Genomic DNA, 21,078 nt, shown 5'->3' with positions numbered 1-21,078 from the left:
CGGATCCCCCCTCCCCACACACACACCCAAAAAAACAACCAAAAAAACAACAAAAAAAAAACCAACAAAAAAAAAAACCACGGCTGAACCCCCCCGACCCCCCCCCCGACCCCAAATCCCACAGCGCCCCCCCCCCCCAAAAAACAAAGCCCCCCCAAGGGACTCTGGGTGTGGGGCTGAGTTTGGGGGTGACACAAACCCCCCCCCCCCCACCCCGGCAAAAACATGGAAAATGGGGGAGGGGGACACAGCGCTGGACGCCGCGGATGAACCTCGGCTGATTGATTTTGGGAGGGGGGAGAAGATGATGATGATGAAGATGAAGATGGAGAAGGAGAAGACCCCCTCCTCAAAATGACTGGGGGAATGGTGGGGGAGGGGGCTGGTATTTTTTTTTTAGGGTCTCCTCTTTGTTCCCCTCCCCCCCCACCCCAAACCACTACCGTGGGATTTTTGCTGTTTGGGGGATGGGAAAGGGGGGGGAGGGGAAAAAATGGGGGGGGGGGAAGGGGTCTTCACTCTGCCCCTCCCCCCTCTCCCGAGTATCAGCACCTGGGGGGGGAGGGGGGGAAGGGGGTCCGGGGGTGCTGCCCCCCCCACACGCCCCCGCACCCCGGTATTAAACTGATGCCCAGCAGCCCCCTGGCCCCGTCTGTTCGTGGGGGGCTCGGCGCCCTCCCCCACCCCCCCAGACAGCCTCTTGGGGGTCCCCAAGCCCTTCGGGAGGCCCTGGGAAAGGAAGGGGAGGTGGAGATTTGCGTTTTTTGGGGGTCCCGCCGCGATTTTGGAGGCTCCGGGCCTGGTTTTGGGCACTTCCGTGTTTACCCCGCGGTTGCCATGGTGATGCGTCGCGCTCGGATGACGCGCGCGGTAGCGGCAGCCAATCAGCGGTGAGGGCGGGAGTGAAAGGCGGTGTCGCTTGGGACAGCACCGCTGCTTGACCCAAGCGATCACTGAGGGGTTTAGGGGCTGTCGGGGCTCTGCGGGTGCTGTCGCGATACAGAAAATATCGTGACAGCCGTGGCCGGGGGGTTGGGTCTCGTTATATTACGACAAAGCGGCGCGGGATCTCACGGTGGCGTCGCTCTAGGCCGCGTTTCCATGGCGACAGCGGGGCGTGGTTAGGGGCGTGGTCAGCACCTCATGGCGGCTTCTCATTGGTCAGTGGGCGGAGTTTTTGGGGTTGCTCCGCCCCTTTCCCCGGCCGCCAGGGGGCGCCACGTGCGGAGCGGGGGCGAGCGCGGGGAATGGAGCTGCGCGGGGCGCCCGGTGAGGGGCGGGGGTCTGAGGGAAAATGGAGTTTGTGAGGGGAAAATGGGGTTTGTGTGGGGAAAAATGGAGTTTGTGAGGGGAAAATGGGGTCTGAGAGGGGAAAAGTGGGGTTTGTGAGGGGAAAAATGGAGTTTGTGAGGGGAAAATGGGGTCTGAGAGGGGAAAAGTGGGGTTTGTGAGGGGAAAAATGGGGTTTGTGTGGGGAAAATCGGAGTTTGTGAGAGGAAAATGGGGTCTGAGAGGGGTAAAATGGGATTTGTGAGGAGAAATGGGGTTTGTGAGGGGAAAAATAGGATTTGTGAGGGAGAAAGTGGAGTTTGTGAGGGGAAAATGGGGTTTGTGAGCGGTGTCCTGAGGGGAAAATGGGGTTTGTGAAGGGAAAATGGGGATTGTGAGGGAGAAAATGGGGTTTGTGAGGGGGAAATGGGGTTTGTAAGGGGTGTCCTGAGGGGAAAATGGGGATCCTGAGGGGAAAAATGGGGTCTTAGAGGGGTGCCCTGAGGGGAAAATGGGGTCCCTCAGGAGGAGGAGTGTGAGGGGGGTCCTGAGGGGTTTGGGGGACAGATGAGGGGAAAATGGGGGTCCCTGAGGGGAAATTGGAGTCCTGAGGAATTTTGGGGGAAATTTCAGCGGTCTCTGAGGGGCCATTTCGGTGTTGGGGATCAGTGGATTTTAGGTCCGGGGGGCACACAGGGTACCTGGGGGTGGGACACAAGGGGATCTGTGATCCCGCGACCCCCAAATCCCCTCCCCAGATCCCATCAGGAGAAGGAGAAAGCGCAAAAAGGACAAAAAACCGAAAGCACCCCCAAGGTGAGGGGGGGGTCAGCGGGGTCACGACCCTTACCCATAATGGGGGGGAGGGGGACACACACGAGCAGAGCCCCCTTTTAAGGGGGGGGAGGGGACATTCCGAGCCGCCCCTCCCCCTCCTGGGCTATTTTTAGGCCCGCGGGGCCGGGGGGGGGCCTTGAGGTCATTTCTATTTTGGGGGGGTGATGGCCCAGAATGCCCCGCACCTGCTCCCCCCCCAGCTCGGGGGGGCCTTTGGGACCTCCCAGCGCTGCCCTGGGACCATTCCCGGCTCCTTTGGGGCTGTGGGACCACCCTGGGACCCCCCCCCCCCAGAATGGGGGAGACCCCCGAAGGGACCAGGTATGGGGGGGCAGAGAGGAGACCCCCGAGGGGGGCAGAATTTGGGGAGGGGGTGACAGAGAGGAGACCCCAAAGGGAGCAGATTTTGGGGTGGGGGAGGGGGGAGAGGAGACCCCCGAGGGGGGCAGATTTTGAGGAGGGGGTGACAGAGAGGAGACCCCAAAGGGAGCAGAGTTTGGGGAGGGGGTGACAGAAAGGAGACCCCAAAGGGAGCAGATTTTGGGGAGGGGGGAGCAGAGAGGAGACCCCCAAAGGTTCCAGAGGAGACCCCCGAAGGTTCCAGATTTTTGAGACGGGGGGCGCAGAGAGGAGACCCCTGAAAGTTCCAGATTTTGGGGGGGGGGACCCCCAAAGGGAGCGGATTTTGGGGGAGGGGGTGCAGCGAGGAGACCCCTGAAAGTTCCAGATTTTGGGGAGGGGGTGCACAGAGGAGACCCCTGAAGGTTCCAGAGGAGACCCCCTGAAGGTTCCAGATTTTTGAGAGGGGGGGGCACAGAGAGGAGACCCCTGAAAGTTCCAGATTTTAGAGGGGGGGGACCCTCAAAGGGAGCAGATTTTGGGGGAGGGGGTGCACAGAGGAGACCCCTGAAAGTTCCAGATTTTGAGAGGGGGAGCGCAGAGAGGAGACCCCTGAAAGTTCCAGATTTTTTGAGAGGGGGGGCGCAGAGAGGAGACCCCTGAAGGTTCCAGATTTTAGGGGGGGGGACCCCCAAAGGGAGCAAATTTTGGGGAGTGGGAGGCACAGAGGAGACCCCTGAAAGTTCCAGATTTTGGGGAGGGGGTGCAGAGAGGAGACCCCTGAAAGTTCCAGAGGAGACCCCCGAAGGTTCCAGATTTTTGAGAGAGGGGGTGCAGAGAGGAGACCCCTGAAAGTTCCAGATTTTAGAGGGGGGGGACCCCCAAAGGGAGAAAATTTTGGGGAGGGTGGGTCAGAGAGAAGACCCCTAAAATTTCCAGGTTTTGAGGAGGGGGGGGTGCAGAGAGGGGACCCCCAAAGGGGGCAGATTTTGGGGAGTGGGAGGCAGAGAGGAGACCCCTGAAAGTTCCAGAGGAGACCCCCGAAGGTTCCAGATTTTTGAGAGAGGGGGCGCAGAGAGGAGACCCCCAAAGGGAGCAGATTTTGGGGAGGGGGTGCAGAGAGGAGACCCCTGAATGTTCCAGATTTTAGGGGGGAGGGACCCCCAAAGGGAGCAGATTTTGGGGAGGGTGGGTCAGAGAGAAGACCCCTAAAATTTCCAGGTTTTGAGGAGGGGGGGGGTGCAGAGAGGGGACCCCCAAAGGGGGCAGATTTTGGGGAGTGGGGTGCAGAGAGGAGACCCCTGAATGTTCCAGATTTTAGAGGGGGGGACCCCCAAAGGGAGCAGATTTTGGGGGAGGGGGTGCAGAGAGGAGATCCCTGAAAGTTCCAGATTTTAGGGGGGAGGGACCCCCAAAGGGGGCAGATTTTGGGGAGGGGGAGGCAGAGAGGAGACCCCTGAAAGTTCCAGAGGAGACCCCCGAAGGTTCCCCATTTTGGGGAGAGCTCCAAATCCGGGCTGTGCTGAGCTCTGGGGGTCTCTAGCCCCTCCATTTGGGGAGGGTCCCATCTTTGCTGCCCCCTCCCCTCAGGACCCCCAGCCCCCCCCACGAGGTGTCGCCCCCAGACCCCCCCCCGGCGCCGCCGTCGCTTTGCGAGTCCGCGCTGGGCTCCGACGAGGGGGAGCAGGAGGATCCCCGCGATTACTGCAAAGGTGGGCAGGGACCCCCCGCTCCTTTTTGGGGAGGGGTGTTTTGGGTGGGTGGGGGTCCCCCCAAACCCCATCGTGACCCCCCCGCGCCCCCTCCCCAAAGGTGGGTATTACCCCGTTCGCATCGGGGACCTTTTCCACGGGCGCTACCACGTTGTTCGCAAGCTGGGCTGGGGCCATTTCTCCACCGTGTGGCTCTGCTGGGACCTGCGGTGAGTGCGGGGACACCCGGGGTGGGGAGCTCCCCTGGAATGTTTATTTTTGAGGTGGGGGGCTTCCCTGGAATATTTTTTATTGGGGTGGGGGGCGTTCCCCCTGCTTTTCTCTGGGCAGGAGGAAACGTTTCGTGGCGCTGAAGGTGGTGAAAAGCGCCCCCCAATACACGGAGACGGCGCTGGATGAGATCAAACTGCTGAAATGTGTGAGTGACCCCGGAGACCCCCACCCCAAATTCACCTCCGTGACCCCCCACCCCCTCAAACCGAGGACCCCCCTCCCCAAATTCCCCTCCCCAGGTGCGGGACTCGGACCCCAGCGACCCCAAGCGGGAGAACATCGTGCAGCTCATCGATGACTTCAAGATTTCGGGGGTCAACGGCGTCCGTATCCTTTTGGGGGGTTCTCAGGGGGGGTAACCCCAAGTTTTTCACCCTATGTTGGTGGGGGGGGGGGGTCTCAGGGGTTTTTTTGGGGGTTCCTTGACCGCCCCCCACCCCCAGATGTCTGCATGGTGCTGGAGGTGCTGGGGCACCAATTGCTGCGCTGGATCATCAAATCCAACTACCAGGGGCTGCCCCTGCCCTGCGTCAAGAGCATCGTGCGGCAGGTCAGGGGGGCTGGGGGACCCCAAATCTGCCCGGGGGACCCCAAATAGACCCCCCCAGAGCCCCCCAAATCCTCCCAGTTCATTGGGACCCCAAATGGGTGAACAGAGACCCCCCAAATCCCTCCCTGGGGACCCCAAATGGGCTGAACAGGGACCCCCAAATCTCTCCCTGGGACCCCAAATGGGCTGAACAGAGACCCCAAAATCCCCACAAATCCCTCCCTGGGACCCCAAATGGGCTGAACAGAGATTCCAGATTCCTCCCTGGGACCCCACATGTGCTGCCCAGGGCCCCCCAAATCCCCCCAGTTCACTGGGACCCCAAATGGCCTGCACAGAGAACCCCCAAATCCCTCCCTGGGGACCCCAAATGGGTGAACAGGGACCCCCAGATTCCTCCCTGGGACCCCAAATGGGTGAACAGGGACCCCCAAATCCCCCCAGTTCACTGGGACCCCAAATGGGTGAACAGAGACCCCCAGATTCCTCCCTGGGGACCCCAAATGGGCTGAACAGGGACCCCCAAATCCCTCCCTGGGGACCCCAAATGGGCTGAACAGAGACCCCCAGATTCCTCCCTGGGACCCCAAATGGGTGAACAGGGACCCCCAGAGCCCCCCAAATCCTTCCAGTTCATTGGGACCCCAAATGGGTGAACAGGGACCCCCAAATCCCTCCCTGGGACCCCAAATGGGTGAACAGAGACCCCCCCGATTCCTCCCTGGGACCCCAAATGGGCTGAACAGAACCCCCCAAATCTCCCCAAATTCCTCTGTGGGACCCCAAATGGGATGCACAGGGACCCCCAAATCTCTTCTGCTTCACTGGGACCCCAAATGGGCTGAACAGAACCCCCCAAATCTCCCCAAATCCCTCCCTGGGACCCCAAATGGGCTGAACAGAGACCCCAAAATCTCCCCAAATCCCTCCCTGGGACCCCAAATGGGATGCACAGAGACAGATTTGGGGTCCCCTCCCACTCAGGTGTGCCCCCCCAGATTTTGGAGTTCCCCCCCAAAATTTGGGTGGTCCCTCCCCAATTTCACCTGTCCCTCCCCCATTGGGATGCCCCCCATATTTGGGGTTTCCCTCCAGATTTTGGGGTTTTCCCCCCAGATTTTGGGGTTCCCCCCCCCCCGATTTCGGGGTTCTCCCTAATGTTGGGGTTCGCTCTGATATTGGGGTGCTCCCCTGATGTTGGGGTTCCCCCCCGGATTTGGGGTTCCTTGCTGGATTCGGGGTTCCTTGCTGGATTTCAGTTGCCCCCTCACATTTTTAGTTCCCCTCCAATTTCGGGGTTTCCCCCCTGATGTCGGGTTCCCCCCCCCGATGTCGGGGATCCCCCCCTGATGTTGGGGTCCCCCCCCGATGTTTCGGGGTCCCCCCTGATGTCGGGGTGCGCTTTCAGGTGCTCGAGGGCCTGGATTACCTGCACACCAAGTGCAAGATCATCCACACGGACATCAAGCCCGAGAACGTGCTGCTGTGCGTGGCGCCGCCCTACCTGCGGCACCTGGCGGCGCAGGCGGCGGCCTGGGCGCGGGGCGGGGGCCCCCCCCGCGGGGCAGGTACCCCAAAATACCCAAATATATGGGGGGGTACCCCAAAATATCCCAAATATATGGGGGGGAGCCCCAAAATTCACCCCCATGGAGCAGGTACCCCAAAATACATCCCATGGAGTGGGCGGCCCCTCCTGCGGGGCAGGTACCCCAAAATATCCCAAATGCATGGGGGGTACCCCAAAATACGGCAATATATGGGGGGGAACCCCAAAACTCACCCCCATGGAGCAGGTACCCCAAAATATCCCAAATACATAGGGGGGTACCCCAAACCCATCTCATGGCGGGGCAGGTACCCCAAAATATCCCAAAATATATGGGGGGGATACCCCAAAATACAGCAATACATGGGGGGGAACCCCAAAATAGATCCCATGGGGGGGCGCCCCTCCCCGTGGGGCAGGTACCCCAAAATATCCACCCTGGGGTGGGGGGAACCCCAAAATATGGCAGTATATGGGGGGGAACCCCAAAACTCACCCCCATGGAGCAGGTACCCCAAAATAGCCCAAATATATGGGGGGGTACCCCAAAATCCCCCCGCGGGGCAGGTACCCCAAAATATCCCAAATACATGGGGGGGGAACCCCAAAACTCACCCCCGCGGGGCAGGTACCCCAAAATATCCAAAATACATGGGGGGGGAACCCCAAAACTCACCCCCGCGGGGCAGGTACCCCAAAATATCCAAAATATATCGGGGGGTACCCCAAAACCCATCCCATGGCGGGGCAGGTACCCCAAAATGTCCAAAATACATGGGGGGGTACCCCAAAATACATCCCATGGAGCAGGTACCCCAAAATATCCACCATGGGGAGGGGGGTACCCCAAAATACATCCTGTGGGGGGACAGCCCCCCTTGTGGGGCAGGTACCCCAAAATATCCCAAATACATGGGGGGGGAACCCCAAAACCCATCCCATGGAGGGGCGGCCCCCCCCGTGGGGCAGGTACCCCAAAATACCCACCCTGGGGAGGAGGGTACCCCAAAATATGGCAATATATGGGGGGAACCCCAAAACTCACCCCCATGGAGCAGGTACCCCAAAATACATCCATGGGGTGGGGGGTACCCCAAAATACATCCCATGGGGAGACAGCTTCCCCCGCGGGGCAGGTACCCCAAAATATCCCAAATACATGGGGGGGTTACCCCAAAACTCACCCCCATGGAGCAGGTACCCCAAAATACGGCAATATATGGGGGGGAACCCCAAAACCCACCCCCGCGGGGCAGGTACCCCAAAATACATCCATGGGGAGGGGGGTACCCCAAAATACATCCATGGGGGATACAGCCTCCCCTCCGCAGGGCAGGTACCCCAAAATATCCAAAATACATGGGGGGGAACTCCAAAACCCCCCCGCGGGGCAGGTACCCCAAAATATCCAAAATATATGGGGGGGTACCCCAAAACTCACCCCATGGGGGGGCAGGTACCCCAAAATATCCAAAATATATGGGGGGGGTACCCCAAAATACAGCAATACATGGGGGGGAACTCCAAAACCCCCCCGCGGGGCAGGTACCCCAAAATATCCAAAATATATGGGGGGGTACCCCAAAACTCACCCCCGTGGGGCAGGTACCCCAAAATGTCCAGAATATATGGGGGGGAACCCCAAACCTCACCCCCATGGAGCAGGTACCCCAAAATACCCAAAATATATGGGGGGGTACCCCAAAATTCACCCCCGGGGCAGGTACCCCAAAATACATCCATGGGGAGGGGGGTACCCCAAAATCCATCCTATGGGGGATACAGCCCCCCCTCCGCGGGGCAGGTACCCCAAAATATCCCAAATACATGGGGGGGGAACCCCAAAACTCACCCCCATGGAGCAGGTACCCCAAAATACATCCATGGGGTGGGGGGTACCCCAAAACTCACCCCTGCGGGGCAGGTACCCCAAAATATCAACCATGGGGTGGGGGGGTACCCCAAAATACATCAGCAGGGGCGGAAGGTAACCCCAAAATCCATTCCTGGGGGGGAGGGGGTACCCCAAAAATCCCTCCCGTGTGCAGGTTCCTGTTGGTCCCCCAAAGTCCAGGGGGGCCCAATCCCCCACCCGGGGGCTCTGGGGGTCCCCCTGGAATTTGGGGAGCCCCCAAATCCCCTCCCCCACACCTGGGCTGAGCCCCCCCCGTCTGTCCACAGTGAGCTCGGCACCCCAGGAGGAACCTGTGAGTGATTGCACACCTGGGGGGGTGTGCTCACACCTGTGTGTGCTCACACCTGTGTCATTGCACACGCATGTGTGTGTGTGTGCACCTGTCCTTGTGTGTGTGCTCACACCTGTTCATTGCACACTTGGTGTGTGTGTGTGCTCACACCTGGTCATTGCACACCTGTGTGTGTGTGTGTTTACACCTGTGTGCTCACCTGTGTGTGTGTGCTCACCTGTCCTTGTGTGTGCTCACACCTGTGTGTGCTCACCTGTGTGTGTGTGTGTGCTCACACCTGTTCATTGCACACCTGTGTGTGTGTGCTCACCTCTGTGTGTGTCTGTGTGCACACCTGTGTCATTGCACATCTGTGTGTGTGTGTGTGCTCACCTGTTCATTGCACACCTGTGTGTGTGTGCTCACCTGTCCTTGTGTGTGTGCTCACATCTGTGTCATTGTACACGTGTGTCTGTGTGTGTGTTCACACCTGTGTTATTGCACACGTGTGTGTGTGTGAGTTCACCTGTTCATAGCACATGTGTGTGTGTGTGTGTTCACACCTGTGTTATTGCACACGTGTGTGTGTGTGTGCGCACCTGTGTGTGTGCTCACCTGTCCTTGTGTGTGTGCTCACACCTGTGTCATTGCACACCTGTGTGTGTGCGCGCTCACCTGTCCTTGTGTGTGTGTGCTCACCTGTGTGTGTGTGCTCACCTGTGTGTGTGCGCTCACCTGTGTCATTGCACACCTGTGTGTGTGTGTGCTCACACCTGTCATTGCACACGTGTGTGTGTGCTCTCACCTGTGTCATTGCACACCTGTGTGTGTGTGCTCACACCTGTCATTGCACACGTGTGTGTGTGCTCTCACCTGTGTCATTGCACACCTGTGTGTGTGCTCACCTGGGTGTGCTCACCTGTGTCATTGCATGCACACTTCTTGCACGCCTGGGGGGGTGTGTGTGTGTGCTCACCTGTGTCATTGCACACCTGTGTATGTGTGTGTGCTTACCTGTGTGTGTGTGTGCTCACCTGTCCTTGTGTGTGTGCTCACACCTGTGTCATTGCATGTGTGTGTGCTCACCTGTTCATTGCACACCTGTGTGTGTGTGTTCACCTGTCCTTGTGCGTGTGCTCACACCTGTGTCATTGCACACGTGTGTGTGTGCTCACCTGTTCATTGCACATCTGTGTGTGTGTGTGTGTGTGCTCACCTGGGTGTGCTCACCTGTGTCATTGCATGCACACTTCTTGCACGCCTGGGGGGGTGTGTGTGTGCTCACCTGTGTCATTGCACACGTGTGTGTGTGTATGTGTGTGTGCTCACCTGTGTGTGTGCTCACCTGTGTCATTGCACATCTCTGTGTGTGTGTGCTCACCTGGGTGTGCTCACCTGTGTCATTGCACACGTGTGTGTGTGTATGTGTGTGTGCTCACCTGGGTGTGCTCACCTGTGTCATTGCACACGTGTGTGTGTGTATGTGTGTGTGCTCACCTGGGTGTGCTCACCTGTGTCATTGCACATCTGTGTGTGTGTGTGTGTGTGTGTGTGTGTGTGTGTGTGTGCTCACCTGTTCATTGCACACCTGTGTGTGCTCACTTGTGTGTTTGTGTGTTCACACCTGTGTGTGTGTGCTCACCTGTGTGTGTGTGCTCACCTGTGCTCTCACCTGTGTGTGTTCACACCTGTGTGTGCTCACCTGTGTGTGTGCTCACACCTGTTCTTGCACACCTTGGTGTACTCACACCTGTGTCATTGCACACCTGTGTCAGTGTGCACCAGTGTGTGCTCACCTCTGTGTGTGTGTGTGCTCACACTTGTCCTTGCACACCTGTGTGTGCTCATATTTGTGTGTGCTCACCTGTGTGTGTGTGCTCACCTGTGTCAATCACTGCACATCTAAGTGTGTGTGTGTGTATTCACGTGTGTGCTCTCACCTGTCCTTGCACACCTGTGTCAGTGCACACCTGTGCAGTCACGCCTCGCCTTGCACACCTGTGCCCTCACACCCGAGCATGCTCATACCTGTGTGTGTGTGTGTGTGTGTGTGTGTGTGTGTGCTCAAGTGTGTGTGCTCACCTGTGCAGTCACGCCTCACCTTGCACACCTGTGCCCTCCCACCTGAGCATGCTCACCTGTGTGTGTGTGTGCTCACCTGTGTGTGCCCTCACACCCAAGCATGCCCCCCCCGTGTGCCCCCGCATGGTTTTGCACACCCGTGTGCCCTGTGCTCCCCAAAATCAAAGCTCCCCAATCCCAGGACCCCCAAAACCGAGGGGATCCCCCCAAAACCGAGGGATTCCCTCAAAACCGAGGGAATTCCCCCAAAATCTGAGGGAATCCCCCCAAAACCGAGGGAATCCCCCCAAAAACCTAAGGAACTCCCCCAAAACCAAGGGAATCCTCCCAAAACTGAGAGAATCCCCTCAAAATCCGAGGGATTCCCCCAAAACCGAGGGAATCCCCCAAAATCCGAGGGATTCCCCAAAAATCCGAGGGATTCCCCAAAATCCGAGGGATTCCCCCAGAATCCACCGCCCCCCCCAGGAGCGGCTGTCGCGGGCTCAGCGGCGGCGGCGGCGGCGGCGACAGCGGCGACAGCGGGAGCTGCTGGCAGAGAGACTGCGGGACCTGGAGCGGCTGCGCGACAGCGACACCGGTCAGTGGGGACAGCGGGGACAGTGGGGACATTGGGGGGTGACAGCGACACCGGTCAGTGCCGGGAGGGGACACTGGGGACAGCGACACCGGTCAGTGCGGGACATTGGGGACAGCGACACCGGGGGAGCACAGCGACACCGGTCAGTGCCGGGAGGGGACACCGGGGACAGCGAGGGGGGACACTGGGGACAGCGACACCGGTCAGTGCCGGGGGGGACAGTGGGGACAGCGACACCGGTCAGTGGGGACACTGGGGACAGTGGGGACAGCGACACCGGTCAGTGGGGACATTGGGGACAGCGACACCGGTCAGTGCCGGGGGGGGGACAGACAGGGGACAGCGACACCGGTCAGTGCGGGACATTGGGGACAGTGGGGACAGTGGGGGTGACAGCGACACCGGTCAGTGCGGGACATTGGGGACAGCGACACCGGTCAGTGCCGGGGGGGGGACAGTGGGGACATTAGGGGGTGACAGCGACACCGGTCAGTGGGGACAGGGACACCGGTCAGTGCCGGGGGGGACAGTGGGGACAGCGACACCGGTCAGTGCCGGGGGGGACATTGGGGACAGCGACACCGGGGGGGCACAGCGACACCGGTCAGTGCGGGGGGGGCATTGGGGACAGCAACACCGGTCAGTGCAGGACATTGGGGACAGCGACACCGGTCAGTGGGGACAGTGGGGACAGCGACACCCGTCAGTGGGGACAGCGGGGACAGTGACACCGGTCAGTGCCGGGGAGGACAGAGAGGGGACAGCGACACCAGTCAGTGGGGGACATTGGGGACATTGGGGGGGTGACAGCGACACCGGTCAGTGCGGGACATTGGGGGGGGACAGTGGGGACAGCGACACCGGGGGGGCACAGTGACACCGGTCAGTGCGGGGAGGGGACAGCGACACCGGTCAGTGCAGGACACTGGGGACACTGGGGGTGACAGCGACACCGGTCAGTGCGGGAGGGGACACCGGGGACAGCGACACCGGTCAGTGCGGGACATTGGGGGGGGGACAGTGGGGACAGAGACACCGGGGGGGGCACAGTGACACCGGTCAGTGCCAGGGGGGGACACCGGGGACAGCGACACCGGTCAGTGCGGGACATTGGGGACACCGGGTGGGGGAGGACAGTGACACCGGTCAGTGCCCGGGGAGGACATTGGGGGGTGACAGCGACACCAGTCATGGCTTTGGTGGGGGGGACACCGAGGGGGGGTTGAGGACCCCAAAAATGGGGTGAATTTTTGGGGTGAATATTTGGCGTGAATTTCTGGGGTGAATTTCTGGTGTGAATTTTTGGGGTAAATAATTTTTGGGGTGCATTTTTGGGGTGGGCGTCTCAGCATCTCTCTCTCCTCCCACAGAGACCCCCCCGGAGCCCCCGGAGGAGTTTGGGGGGAGCCCCCCGAGCGGGGCCTCGTCCTCGGGGGTGCACACTCTGCCCGCGGGGGGGGGGGGAGGGGGCGGCTCCAGCGATGGATTCTCGGGGGGCTCCCCGGGACCCCCCCGGCGCCCCCCCAGCCCCAGCTCGGCCTCGGATTCGCTCTTCACCCCCACGTCGGGCTCGCTCCTCTCGGGGGGCTCCGAGGGGCTCCCCAAAACCTTGGGTCAGTGATGGGGGGGGGTTTGGGGTCGGGGGGTCTGGAGAAGCATTTTGGGGGTGGGGTTTGGGGGAAATTTGGGGTCTTGAGGAGCAGTTTGGGGTGATTTGGGGGGAATTTGGGGGGAATTTGGGGTGGTTTGGGGGGAATTTGGGGTCTTGAGGAGCATTTTGGGGTGGATTTGGGGTGAATTTGGGGTCTAGAGGGGCAATTTGGGGTGGATTTGGGGGGAATTTGGGGTCTGGAGGAGCAGTTTGGGGTGGTTTGGGGGGAATTTGGGGTCTGGAGGAGCAGTTTGGGGTGGTTTGGGGGGAATTTGGGGTCTGGAGGAGCAGTTTGGGGTGGATTTGGGGGAAATTTGGGGTCCTGAGCAATTTGGGGGGGGGGTTTGGAGTTGGGGGGATCTAGAGGGTGAAATTTGGGGTAGATTTGGGAGATATTGGGGTTGGGGGGTCTGGGGAGGCATTTTGGGGGCTTTGGGGGAATTTAGGGTTGGGGGATCAAGAGGGGCCATTTGGAATTGGGGTGGGAATTTGGGGTGGGGTCACTGAGAGGTCACTGGGGGTCACTGGGGGTCACTGGGGGGTCTCTGGGAGGTCACTGGTGGGGTCACTGTGGGGTCACTGGAGGTCACTGGGGGTCACTGGGGGGTCACTGGAGGTCATTGGAGGTCACTGGGGGTCACTGGGGGGTCACTGGTGGGGTCACTGGGGGTCACTGGGGATCACTGGGAGGTCACTGGTGGGGTCACTGGGAGGTCACTGGGGTCCCTGGGGGTCACTGGGGGGTCACTGGAGGTCACTGGGGGTCACTGAGGGGTCACTGGGAGGTCAGTGGGAGGGTCACTGGGGTCACTGGGGGTCATGGGGGGTCACTGGAGGTCACTGGGGGGTCACTGGAGGTCACTGGAGGTCACTGGGGGTCACTGGGGGTCACTGGGGGTCACTGGTGGGTCAGTGGGGGGTCACTGGAGGTCACTGGGGGTCACTGGGGGTCACGGGGGGTCCCAGGTGTGCCCCCCCAACGCCCCTGGGGTCCCCTGCAGGTGAGGGGGGGCTGCCGGGGGGGCAGGAGAACCCCCTGGACCCCCGAGCTGCCCCCAGGCTGAGGATCAAAATCGCCGACCTGGGCAACGGCTGCTGGGTGGTGAGAGCGGGAAACTGGGGGACTGGGAGGGACTGGGATATACTGGGGGGGACTGGGGGGACTGGGGAAACTGGGATATACTGGGGGGGACTGGGAGGGACTGAGAACAAACTGGGAGGGACTGGGAGGACTGGGGGGGACTGGGGAAACTGGGATATATTGGGAGGGACTGGGGGGGTCACTGGGAGGGACTGGGGAAACTGGGAGGGACTGGGGGGGACTGGGGACACTGGGAGAGCTGGGGGAAACTGGGGGAACTGGGAGGGACTGGGATGGGGATTGGGGGGGACTGGGGGGACTGGGAGGGACTGGGAGGAGATTGGGGGGGAATGGGGGGACTGGGGGGAGTGGGAGAGACTGGGGGGGTCACTGGGAACAAACTGGGGGGAAACTGGGAGGGACTGGGAGGGGATTGGAAGGGACTGGAGGAACTGGAAGGAACTGGGGGGACTGAGAACAAACTGGGAGGGACTGGGGGTGAGGTTTGATGGTCTGGGGGTGTTCCTGTGGGTTTGGGGGGAATTCTGGGGAGTATTGGGGTGTTCTTGGGTCTGGGGGTGTTTGTGCAGGTTCCGGGGGGGGAGGTTCTGGGGGTGTTTTGGGTCTGGGGGTGTTGGTGTGGGTTTTGGGGCTGTTTTGGGGGTGTTTGTGTGGATTTTGGGGGTGTTTGTGTGGGTTTGTGTGGGTTCTGGGGGTGTTTGTGTGGATTTTGGGGGTGTTTCTGTGGGTTTTGGGCTGTTTTGGGGTGTTTGTGTGGGTTTTGGGGGATTTTGTGTGTGTTTGTGTGGTTCTGGGCTGTTTTGGGGCTGTTTGTGTGGGTTTTGGGCTGTTTTGGGCCTGTTTTGGGGCTGTTTGTGTGGGTTTTGGGCTGTTTTGGGGCTGTTTTGGGGCTGTTTTGGGGCTGTTTGTGTGGTTTTGGGCTGTTTTGGGGCTGTTTGTGTGGGTTTTGGGGGTGTTTTGGGCTGTTTTGGGGTGTTTGTGTGGTTTGGGCTGTTTGGGGCTGTTTTGGGTCTGTTTTGGGGCTGTTTTGGCTCCGGGCTGACCCCCCCGCGCCCCCCCAGCACAAACACTTCACCGAGGACATCCAGACCCGGCAGTACCGGGCCCTGGAGGTGCTGCTGGGGGCGGGGTACGGCCCCCCCGCCGACATCTGGAGCACGGCCTGCATGGTCAGGGGGGTCTGGGGTGGGGAGGGGGCTGCGGGACCCCCGGGTGGGGAGGGGGCTCTGATGGATCCCGGGGTGGGGAGGGGGCTCTGGGACCCCCGGGTGGGGAGGGGGCTCTGATGGACCCCAGTTTAGAGAGGGAGTTCTGAGGGACCACGGGTGGGGGCTGCCCATGGACCCAATGGTGAGGGGGGGGTCCTGGGGTGGGGAGAGGTCTGCCCATGGACCTCGGCTGAGGAGGGGGCTCTGAGAGACCCCTGAGTGGGGAGGGGCTGCCCAGGGACCCCCAGGGTGGGGAGGGGGCTGCAGGACCCCCGGGAATGGGGAGGGGGCTCTGATGGACCCCAGCATGGGACTTGTAATGGACCCAGGGTGAGGAGGGGGCTGCAGGGACCCCACAGTGAGGGGGGTCTGGGGTGGGGAGGGGGCTGCCCATGGACCTCGGCTGAGGAGGGGGCTCTGAGAGACCCCTGAGTGGGGAGGGGCTGCCCAGGGACCCCCGGGGTGGGGAGGGGGCTGCGGGACCCCCGGGTGGGGAGGGGGCTCTGATGGACCCCAGCATGGGGCTTCTAATGGACCCAGGGTGAGGAGGGGGCTGCAGGGACCCCATAGTGAGGGGGGTCTGGGGCTGCCAGGGACCCCCGGGTGGGGAGGAGGCTCTGGGACCCCCGGGTGGGGAGGGGGCTCTGATGGACCCCAGGATGGGGAGGGGCTGCCATGGCCCCCGCAGACCCCTCCCCATTTTCCCTGCAGGCGTTCGAGCTGGCCACGGGCGATTACCTGTTCGAGCCGCACTCGGGGAGGAGTACAGCCGGGACGAGGGTGGGCGTGGCCTCGGGGGTGGGCGTGGCCATGGTGGGCGGGCGTGACACTGAAAATGGGTGTGGCCTCAGGGATGGGTGTGGTGGCTTCATATGTGGGCGTGGTCTCAGAGGTAGATGCGGTCTGTGGGATGGGTGTGGCCATTGGGGTGGGCGGGACATGGTAAATGTGGGCGGGGCCTACCCAATAAGGATATAAAGGAGGTGTGGTGTCTGGTAGCCAATCAGGAGCCATGGGGGTGTGGCCAGCCCCAAGGGCGTGGCCATTATGGATTGGGTTTCAAACAAATGGTGTGACTCATAGGTGGGTGGAGCCAGCATGGTGTGGCAGCCAATGGACTGGGGGCATTGCCCAAGTGGGTGTGGCCAAGTGAACACCCCCCATGTGGGGGTGGGGTGAGAACAAGGGATTGAACCAGTGGAGTGGGCGTGGCTAAAGGATTGCACCAGTGGGGTGGGCGTGGCTAAAGGATTGAACCAGTGGAGTGGGTGTGGCTAAAGGGATTGAACCAGTGAGTGGGCGTGGCTAAAGATTGAACCAGTGGAGTGGGTGTGGATAAAGGGGATTGAACCAGTGGAGTGGGCGTGGCTAAAGGATTAAACCAGTGGAGTGGGTGTGGCTAAAGGGGATTGAACCAGTGGAGTGGGCGTGGCTAAAGGGGATTGAACCAGTGAGTGGGCGTGGCTAAAGGATTGAACCAGTGGAGTGGGCGTGGCTAAAGGATTGAACCAGTGAGTGGGTGTGGCTAAAGGGGATTGAACCAGTGAGTGGGCGTGGCTAAAGATTGAACCAGTGGAGTGGTGTGGCTAAAGGGGATTGAACCAGTGGAGTGGGCGTGGCTAAAGGATTAAACCAGTGGAGTGTGTGTGGCTAAAGGGGATTGAACCAGTGGAAGTGGGCGTGGCTAAAGGGGATTGAACCGGGGAGTGGGCGTGGCTAAAGGAGGTGGCGTGGCTAAAAGGGGCGTGTCCGCCGTTCCCCGCAGACCACATAGCGCACGTGATCGAGCTGCTGGGGGAGATCCCGCGGCACGTGGCCCTGGGCGGGCGCTACTCACGAGAGTTCTTCAACAGGAGAGGTGAGGGCGGGGCCAGGGGGCGTGGCCAGGGATGGGTGTGGCCAGGTGGGGTGCTGGGGCCGGGGTTAAGAGCTGGGTGTGGCCATAAAGGTGTGGTGGAGGTGGGAGAAGGTGGGGTTATGCAAATGAGGGGATGGTGTGGTGACGCACCCATAAGGGGTGTGGTCACGGGAAAGGGGGAGGGATTTGAGACCAGCAGGGTCATGGGGTGGGGAGGGGGTGGGGTTTGTCATTTCATAGCTCCGCCCATGAGGGGAGGGGCATGTCCTGACCACACCTATCATAAGGGGCGGGACCACAGCTTTGGGGCATGTCCTGACCACGCCCCTTATAAGGGGGTTGAATACATTAGGATTGGAGAATGTCTTGACCACACCCATTATATGGGGTGGGGCCACCTCAGGATTGGGCATGTCCTGACCACACCCATCATAAGGGGCGTGGTCACAGGGTTTGGGCGTGTCCTGACCACACCCCTCATTTGAGGCGTGGCCAGGACCCTCCTTGCCCCTCCCCCTGCTGGGTGTGCATGCATTTCCCATGGGTGGGCGTGTCCCCCGCCCCTGACCCCGCCCCTTTGCAGGTGAGCTGCGGCACATCCGGCACCTGCGGCCGTGGGGGCTGCGGGCGGTGCTGCAGGAGAAGTACGAGTGGCCGCGGGGGCCGGCGGCCGCCTTCGCGCGCTTCCTGCGGCCCATGCTGGCCTTCGAGCCCGCCCGCCGCGCCACGGCCCGGCAGTGCCTGCAGCACCCCTGGCTCCGCCCCTAGCCCCGCCCACCGCGGCAATAAACCACGGGCGTTTTCATTGGGGGGTTCCATCATGGCCCGGCAGTGCCTGCAGCACCCCTGGCTCCGCCCCTAGCCCCGCCCCTAGCCCCGCCCACCGCGGCAGTAAACCACGGGCGTGTTCATTGGGGGTTCCATCATGGCCCGGCAGTGCCTGCTGGCTCTGCCCCTAGCCACGCCCACCGCGGCAATAAACCACGGGCGTTTTCATTGGGGGGTTCCATCATGGCCCAGCAGTGCCTGCAGCACCCCTGGCCCCGCCCCTAGCCCGCCCACCGCGGCAATAAACCACGGGCGTGTTCAGTGGGATGTTTATTGGGGGGTTCCATACTGGAGGCCACAGCCCGGCAGTGCCTGCAGCATCCCTGGCTCCGCCCCTAGCCCCGCCCTAGCCCCGCCCCCCAGCAATAAACCACGGGCGTGTTCATTGGGGGGTTCCATCATGGTCCGGCAGTGCCTGCAGCACCCGACTCCGCCCCTAGCCCCGCCCCTAGCCCCGCCCACCGCGGCAATAAACCACGGGCGTGTTCAGTGGGATGTTTATTGGGGGGTCCCATGCTGGGGGCCATGTCCCGGCAGTGCCTGCAGCACCCCTGGCTCCGCCCCTAGCCCGCCCCCCGCCACACCCCCCACCTCAATAAACCACGGGCGGGCACTGGTGGTCCTGGGGTGTTTATTTGGGTCATTTGGGGGAATCCAGGGGTGTTTATGGGGGTCCTGTGGGAGGTTCGGGGGGCCCTTGGTGGTCCGGGGGTGTTTTTTGGAGTCTTTTGTGGGCTCCTGGTGGTCCTGTGGGGGTTTTGGGGGCTCCTGGTGGTCCTGTGGGGGTTTTGGGGGGCTCTTGGTGGTCCTGGGCTGTGTTTTGGAGTCCTGTGGGGGAACTTGGGGTACTCCTGGTGGTCCTGTGGGGATTTGGGGGGTTCAGGGCTGTTTATTGGGGTTCTGTGGGGTATTTGGGGTGCTCCTGGTGGTCCTGTGGGGATTTTGGGGACTCTTGGTGGTCCTGAGGTTTTTATTGGGGTCTGTGGTGGGCTTTTGGTGGTCTTGGGGTGTTTATTGGGGTCCTGTGGGGGGTTTTGGGGTGCTCCTGGTGGTCCTGTGGGGGGTTTTGGGGGCTCTTGGTGGTCCTGGGGTGTTCATTGGGGTCCCGTGGGGGGTTTTGGGGTGCTCTGGTGGGACCCTGGAGTGTGCTGTGATCCTGGGGGCTCCAGGGGGGTTTTGAGGGGTCCTGTGGGGGTCCCAGAGCTGTTTTGGGGGGTCCGTTGGGGTGCATCGTGGTCCTAGTGGTCCTAAAAATCCTGGGGGTGCTTTGGGGGTCCTGGGGGTGTTCTGGGGGACCCCAGGAATGTTTGGGGGGTTCTGGAGGTGCTTTTGGGGGTCCTAGAGATTTTTCCAGGGGTGTTTTGGGGTCCCAGGAGTGTTTTGGGGGGTCCTGGGGGTGTCAGGTGTGTGGTCCTAGAGGTACTTTGGGGGTCTTGGAATATTTTGGGGGTCCTGGGGTGCTTTGGGTCCCAGGGGTCTTCTGGGGGATTCCAGTGGCTCTGTGCAGTCCTGGGGGGGGTCCCAGAGGTGTTTTGGGGGCTCCTGGGGGGTCCCAGGGGTGTTTTGGGGGGGTCCCAGGGGTGTTTTGGGGGGTCCTGGGGGGTCCCAGGGGTGTTTTGGGGGGTCCCAGAGGTGTTTTGTGGTCCTGGGGTGTTCTAGGGGGTCCAGGGAATGTTTTTGGGGGGGGGTCCTGGGGGTGTTTTATGGTCCTGGAGGTGTCAGGTGTGTGGTCCTGGGGGGGTCCCAGGAATGTTTTGGGGGGTCCTGGGGGTGTTTTGGGGGTCCTGGGGGTGTCTCAGGTGGTCCTGGGGGTGTTCAGGGGGGTCTTGGGGTGTTTTGTGGTCCTGGGGGTGTTTTGGGGGGTCCTGGGGGTGTCAGGTTTGTGCTCCTGGGGGTCTTCTTCTGAGGGAGGGTCCCAGGGCCATTTGGGGAGGGGGCTCTGGGGCTGTTCCGGGGGGGTCCCGGTGTCCGTGTGTCCGTCCCCCCGTGTCCGTGTGTCCGGCTCAGCCCCGCGGCAGGTGCCCGATGATGCTCTGCACCGCCCCCGACGTCGTGCCCTGGCCCCCGATGTCCGGCGTGTGCGTCTGGGGGCGGGGCCACGTCACGGACACGCCCACAGGGGGCGGGGCCACGCCCACAAATTTTAAGGCCACGCCCCCTTGGGCAGGTAAGGACAGGTGAGGGCGGGGCTTACCCGGGGGTCGTCCAGCGAGGCCAGCACGGCTTTGCGGATGGTGGAGGCGTGGTTGTGCAGCCTGGGGGGCGGGGCAAACACGGGCCACGCCCACATCAGCGAGCCACACCCATCCTTAGAGGTTCATCCCCACCTCCTCCAGGTGAACAGAGGCTCCGCCCCCTTTCCCTGCCCCTCCCATGGGATCCTGACCAGCTGAGCCACGCCCCTTTCTAAGCCACTCCCTCCAAGGGAAGCCACACCCCTTTAAAAGACCCACCCCTTTTTGGGATTGCCCCCCCCACCTTTTAAAGTCCCACCCCCTTTTGGTTGGTCCCACCCCTTCTCAGGGATTCCCACCCTTCCCCAGCTAAGCCACGCCCCCTCCTATGTGAGCCCCACCCCCTCAGCTAAGCCCCACCCCCGCCAAGTGAGCTCCACCCACTGTGCATGGTCCCAGCCCCTCCCGGCTGTGGCCCACCCCCTCCCAGATAAGCCCCACCCCCTCCCGGATAAGCCCCACCCCCTCGCCAGTAAGCCCTGCCCCCCAGCGTTAGGCCCCCCCCATGTTAGCACCACCCCTCCCGTATTAGCCCACCCCTCCCGGGTAAGCCCCGCCCCCAGCGTTAGGCCCCCCTCCCCCCATGTTAGCACCACCCCTCTCGTGTTAGCCCCGCCCCTCCGTGTTAGCCCCGCCCTCCCATATTAGCCCCGCCCCCCAGCGTTAAGCCCCGCCCACTTGAGGTGGTCCAGCATCATGCAGGCCGCCAGCAGCGCCGCCGTGGGGTTGGCGATGTTGCGGTTGGCGATGCTCTTGCCCGTGTTCCGCGTGGCCTGGGGGCGCCGGGAGAGACCCCCGGTGAGCAACCAGGGACCCCCAG

General features: G+C 61.7%; 2 protein-coding genes across 2 annotated transcripts; one reads left to right on the top strand and one right to left on the bottom strand.

The window, feature by feature from the left end:
* Positions 1-96: 96 nt before the first annotated feature.
* On the top strand, positions 97-18,619 carry SRPK3 (SRSF protein kinase 3). The gene is given in 17 exon segments (XM_074531087.1): positions 97-1,269; positions 2,028-2,085; positions 4,036-4,157; positions 4,258-4,366; positions 4,488-4,575; positions 4,670-4,757; positions 4,874-4,980; positions 6,389-6,548; positions 8,711-8,736; positions 11,266-11,377; positions 12,748-12,990; positions 14,030-14,130; positions 15,192-15,299; positions 16,050-16,089; positions 16,092-16,118; positions 17,104-17,196; positions 17,780-18,619. Coding segments are annotated over 17 exon segments (1,689 nt in total). The 5' UTR covers positions 97-1,247; the 3' UTR covers positions 17,965-18,619.
* A 1,317-nt stretch (positions 18,620-19,936) lies between these two features.
* Positions 19,937-21,078, bottom strand: LOC141726320 (isocitrate dehydrogenase [NAD] subunit gamma, mitochondrial-like; the record flags this gene model as incomplete). The annotated part of the gene is given in 3 exon segments (XM_074531086.1): positions 19,937-20,108; positions 20,219-20,279; positions 20,937-21,078. Coding segments are annotated over 3 exon segments (284 nt in total), but the record flags the coding sequence as incomplete, so codon positions are not given.

This window comes from Zonotrichia albicollis, chromosome 34, assembly GCF_047830755.1.
Source record: "Zonotrichia albicollis isolate bZonAlb1 chromosome 34, bZonAlb1.hap1, whole genome shotgun sequence".
In the NCBI taxonomy this organism is placed as follows: domain Eukaryota; kingdom Metazoa; phylum Chordata; class Aves; order Passeriformes; family Passerellidae; genus Zonotrichia; species Zonotrichia albicollis.
Note: the sequence above shows the minus strand (reverse complement) of the source record. Positions and strands in the feature narration are given on the sequence as shown.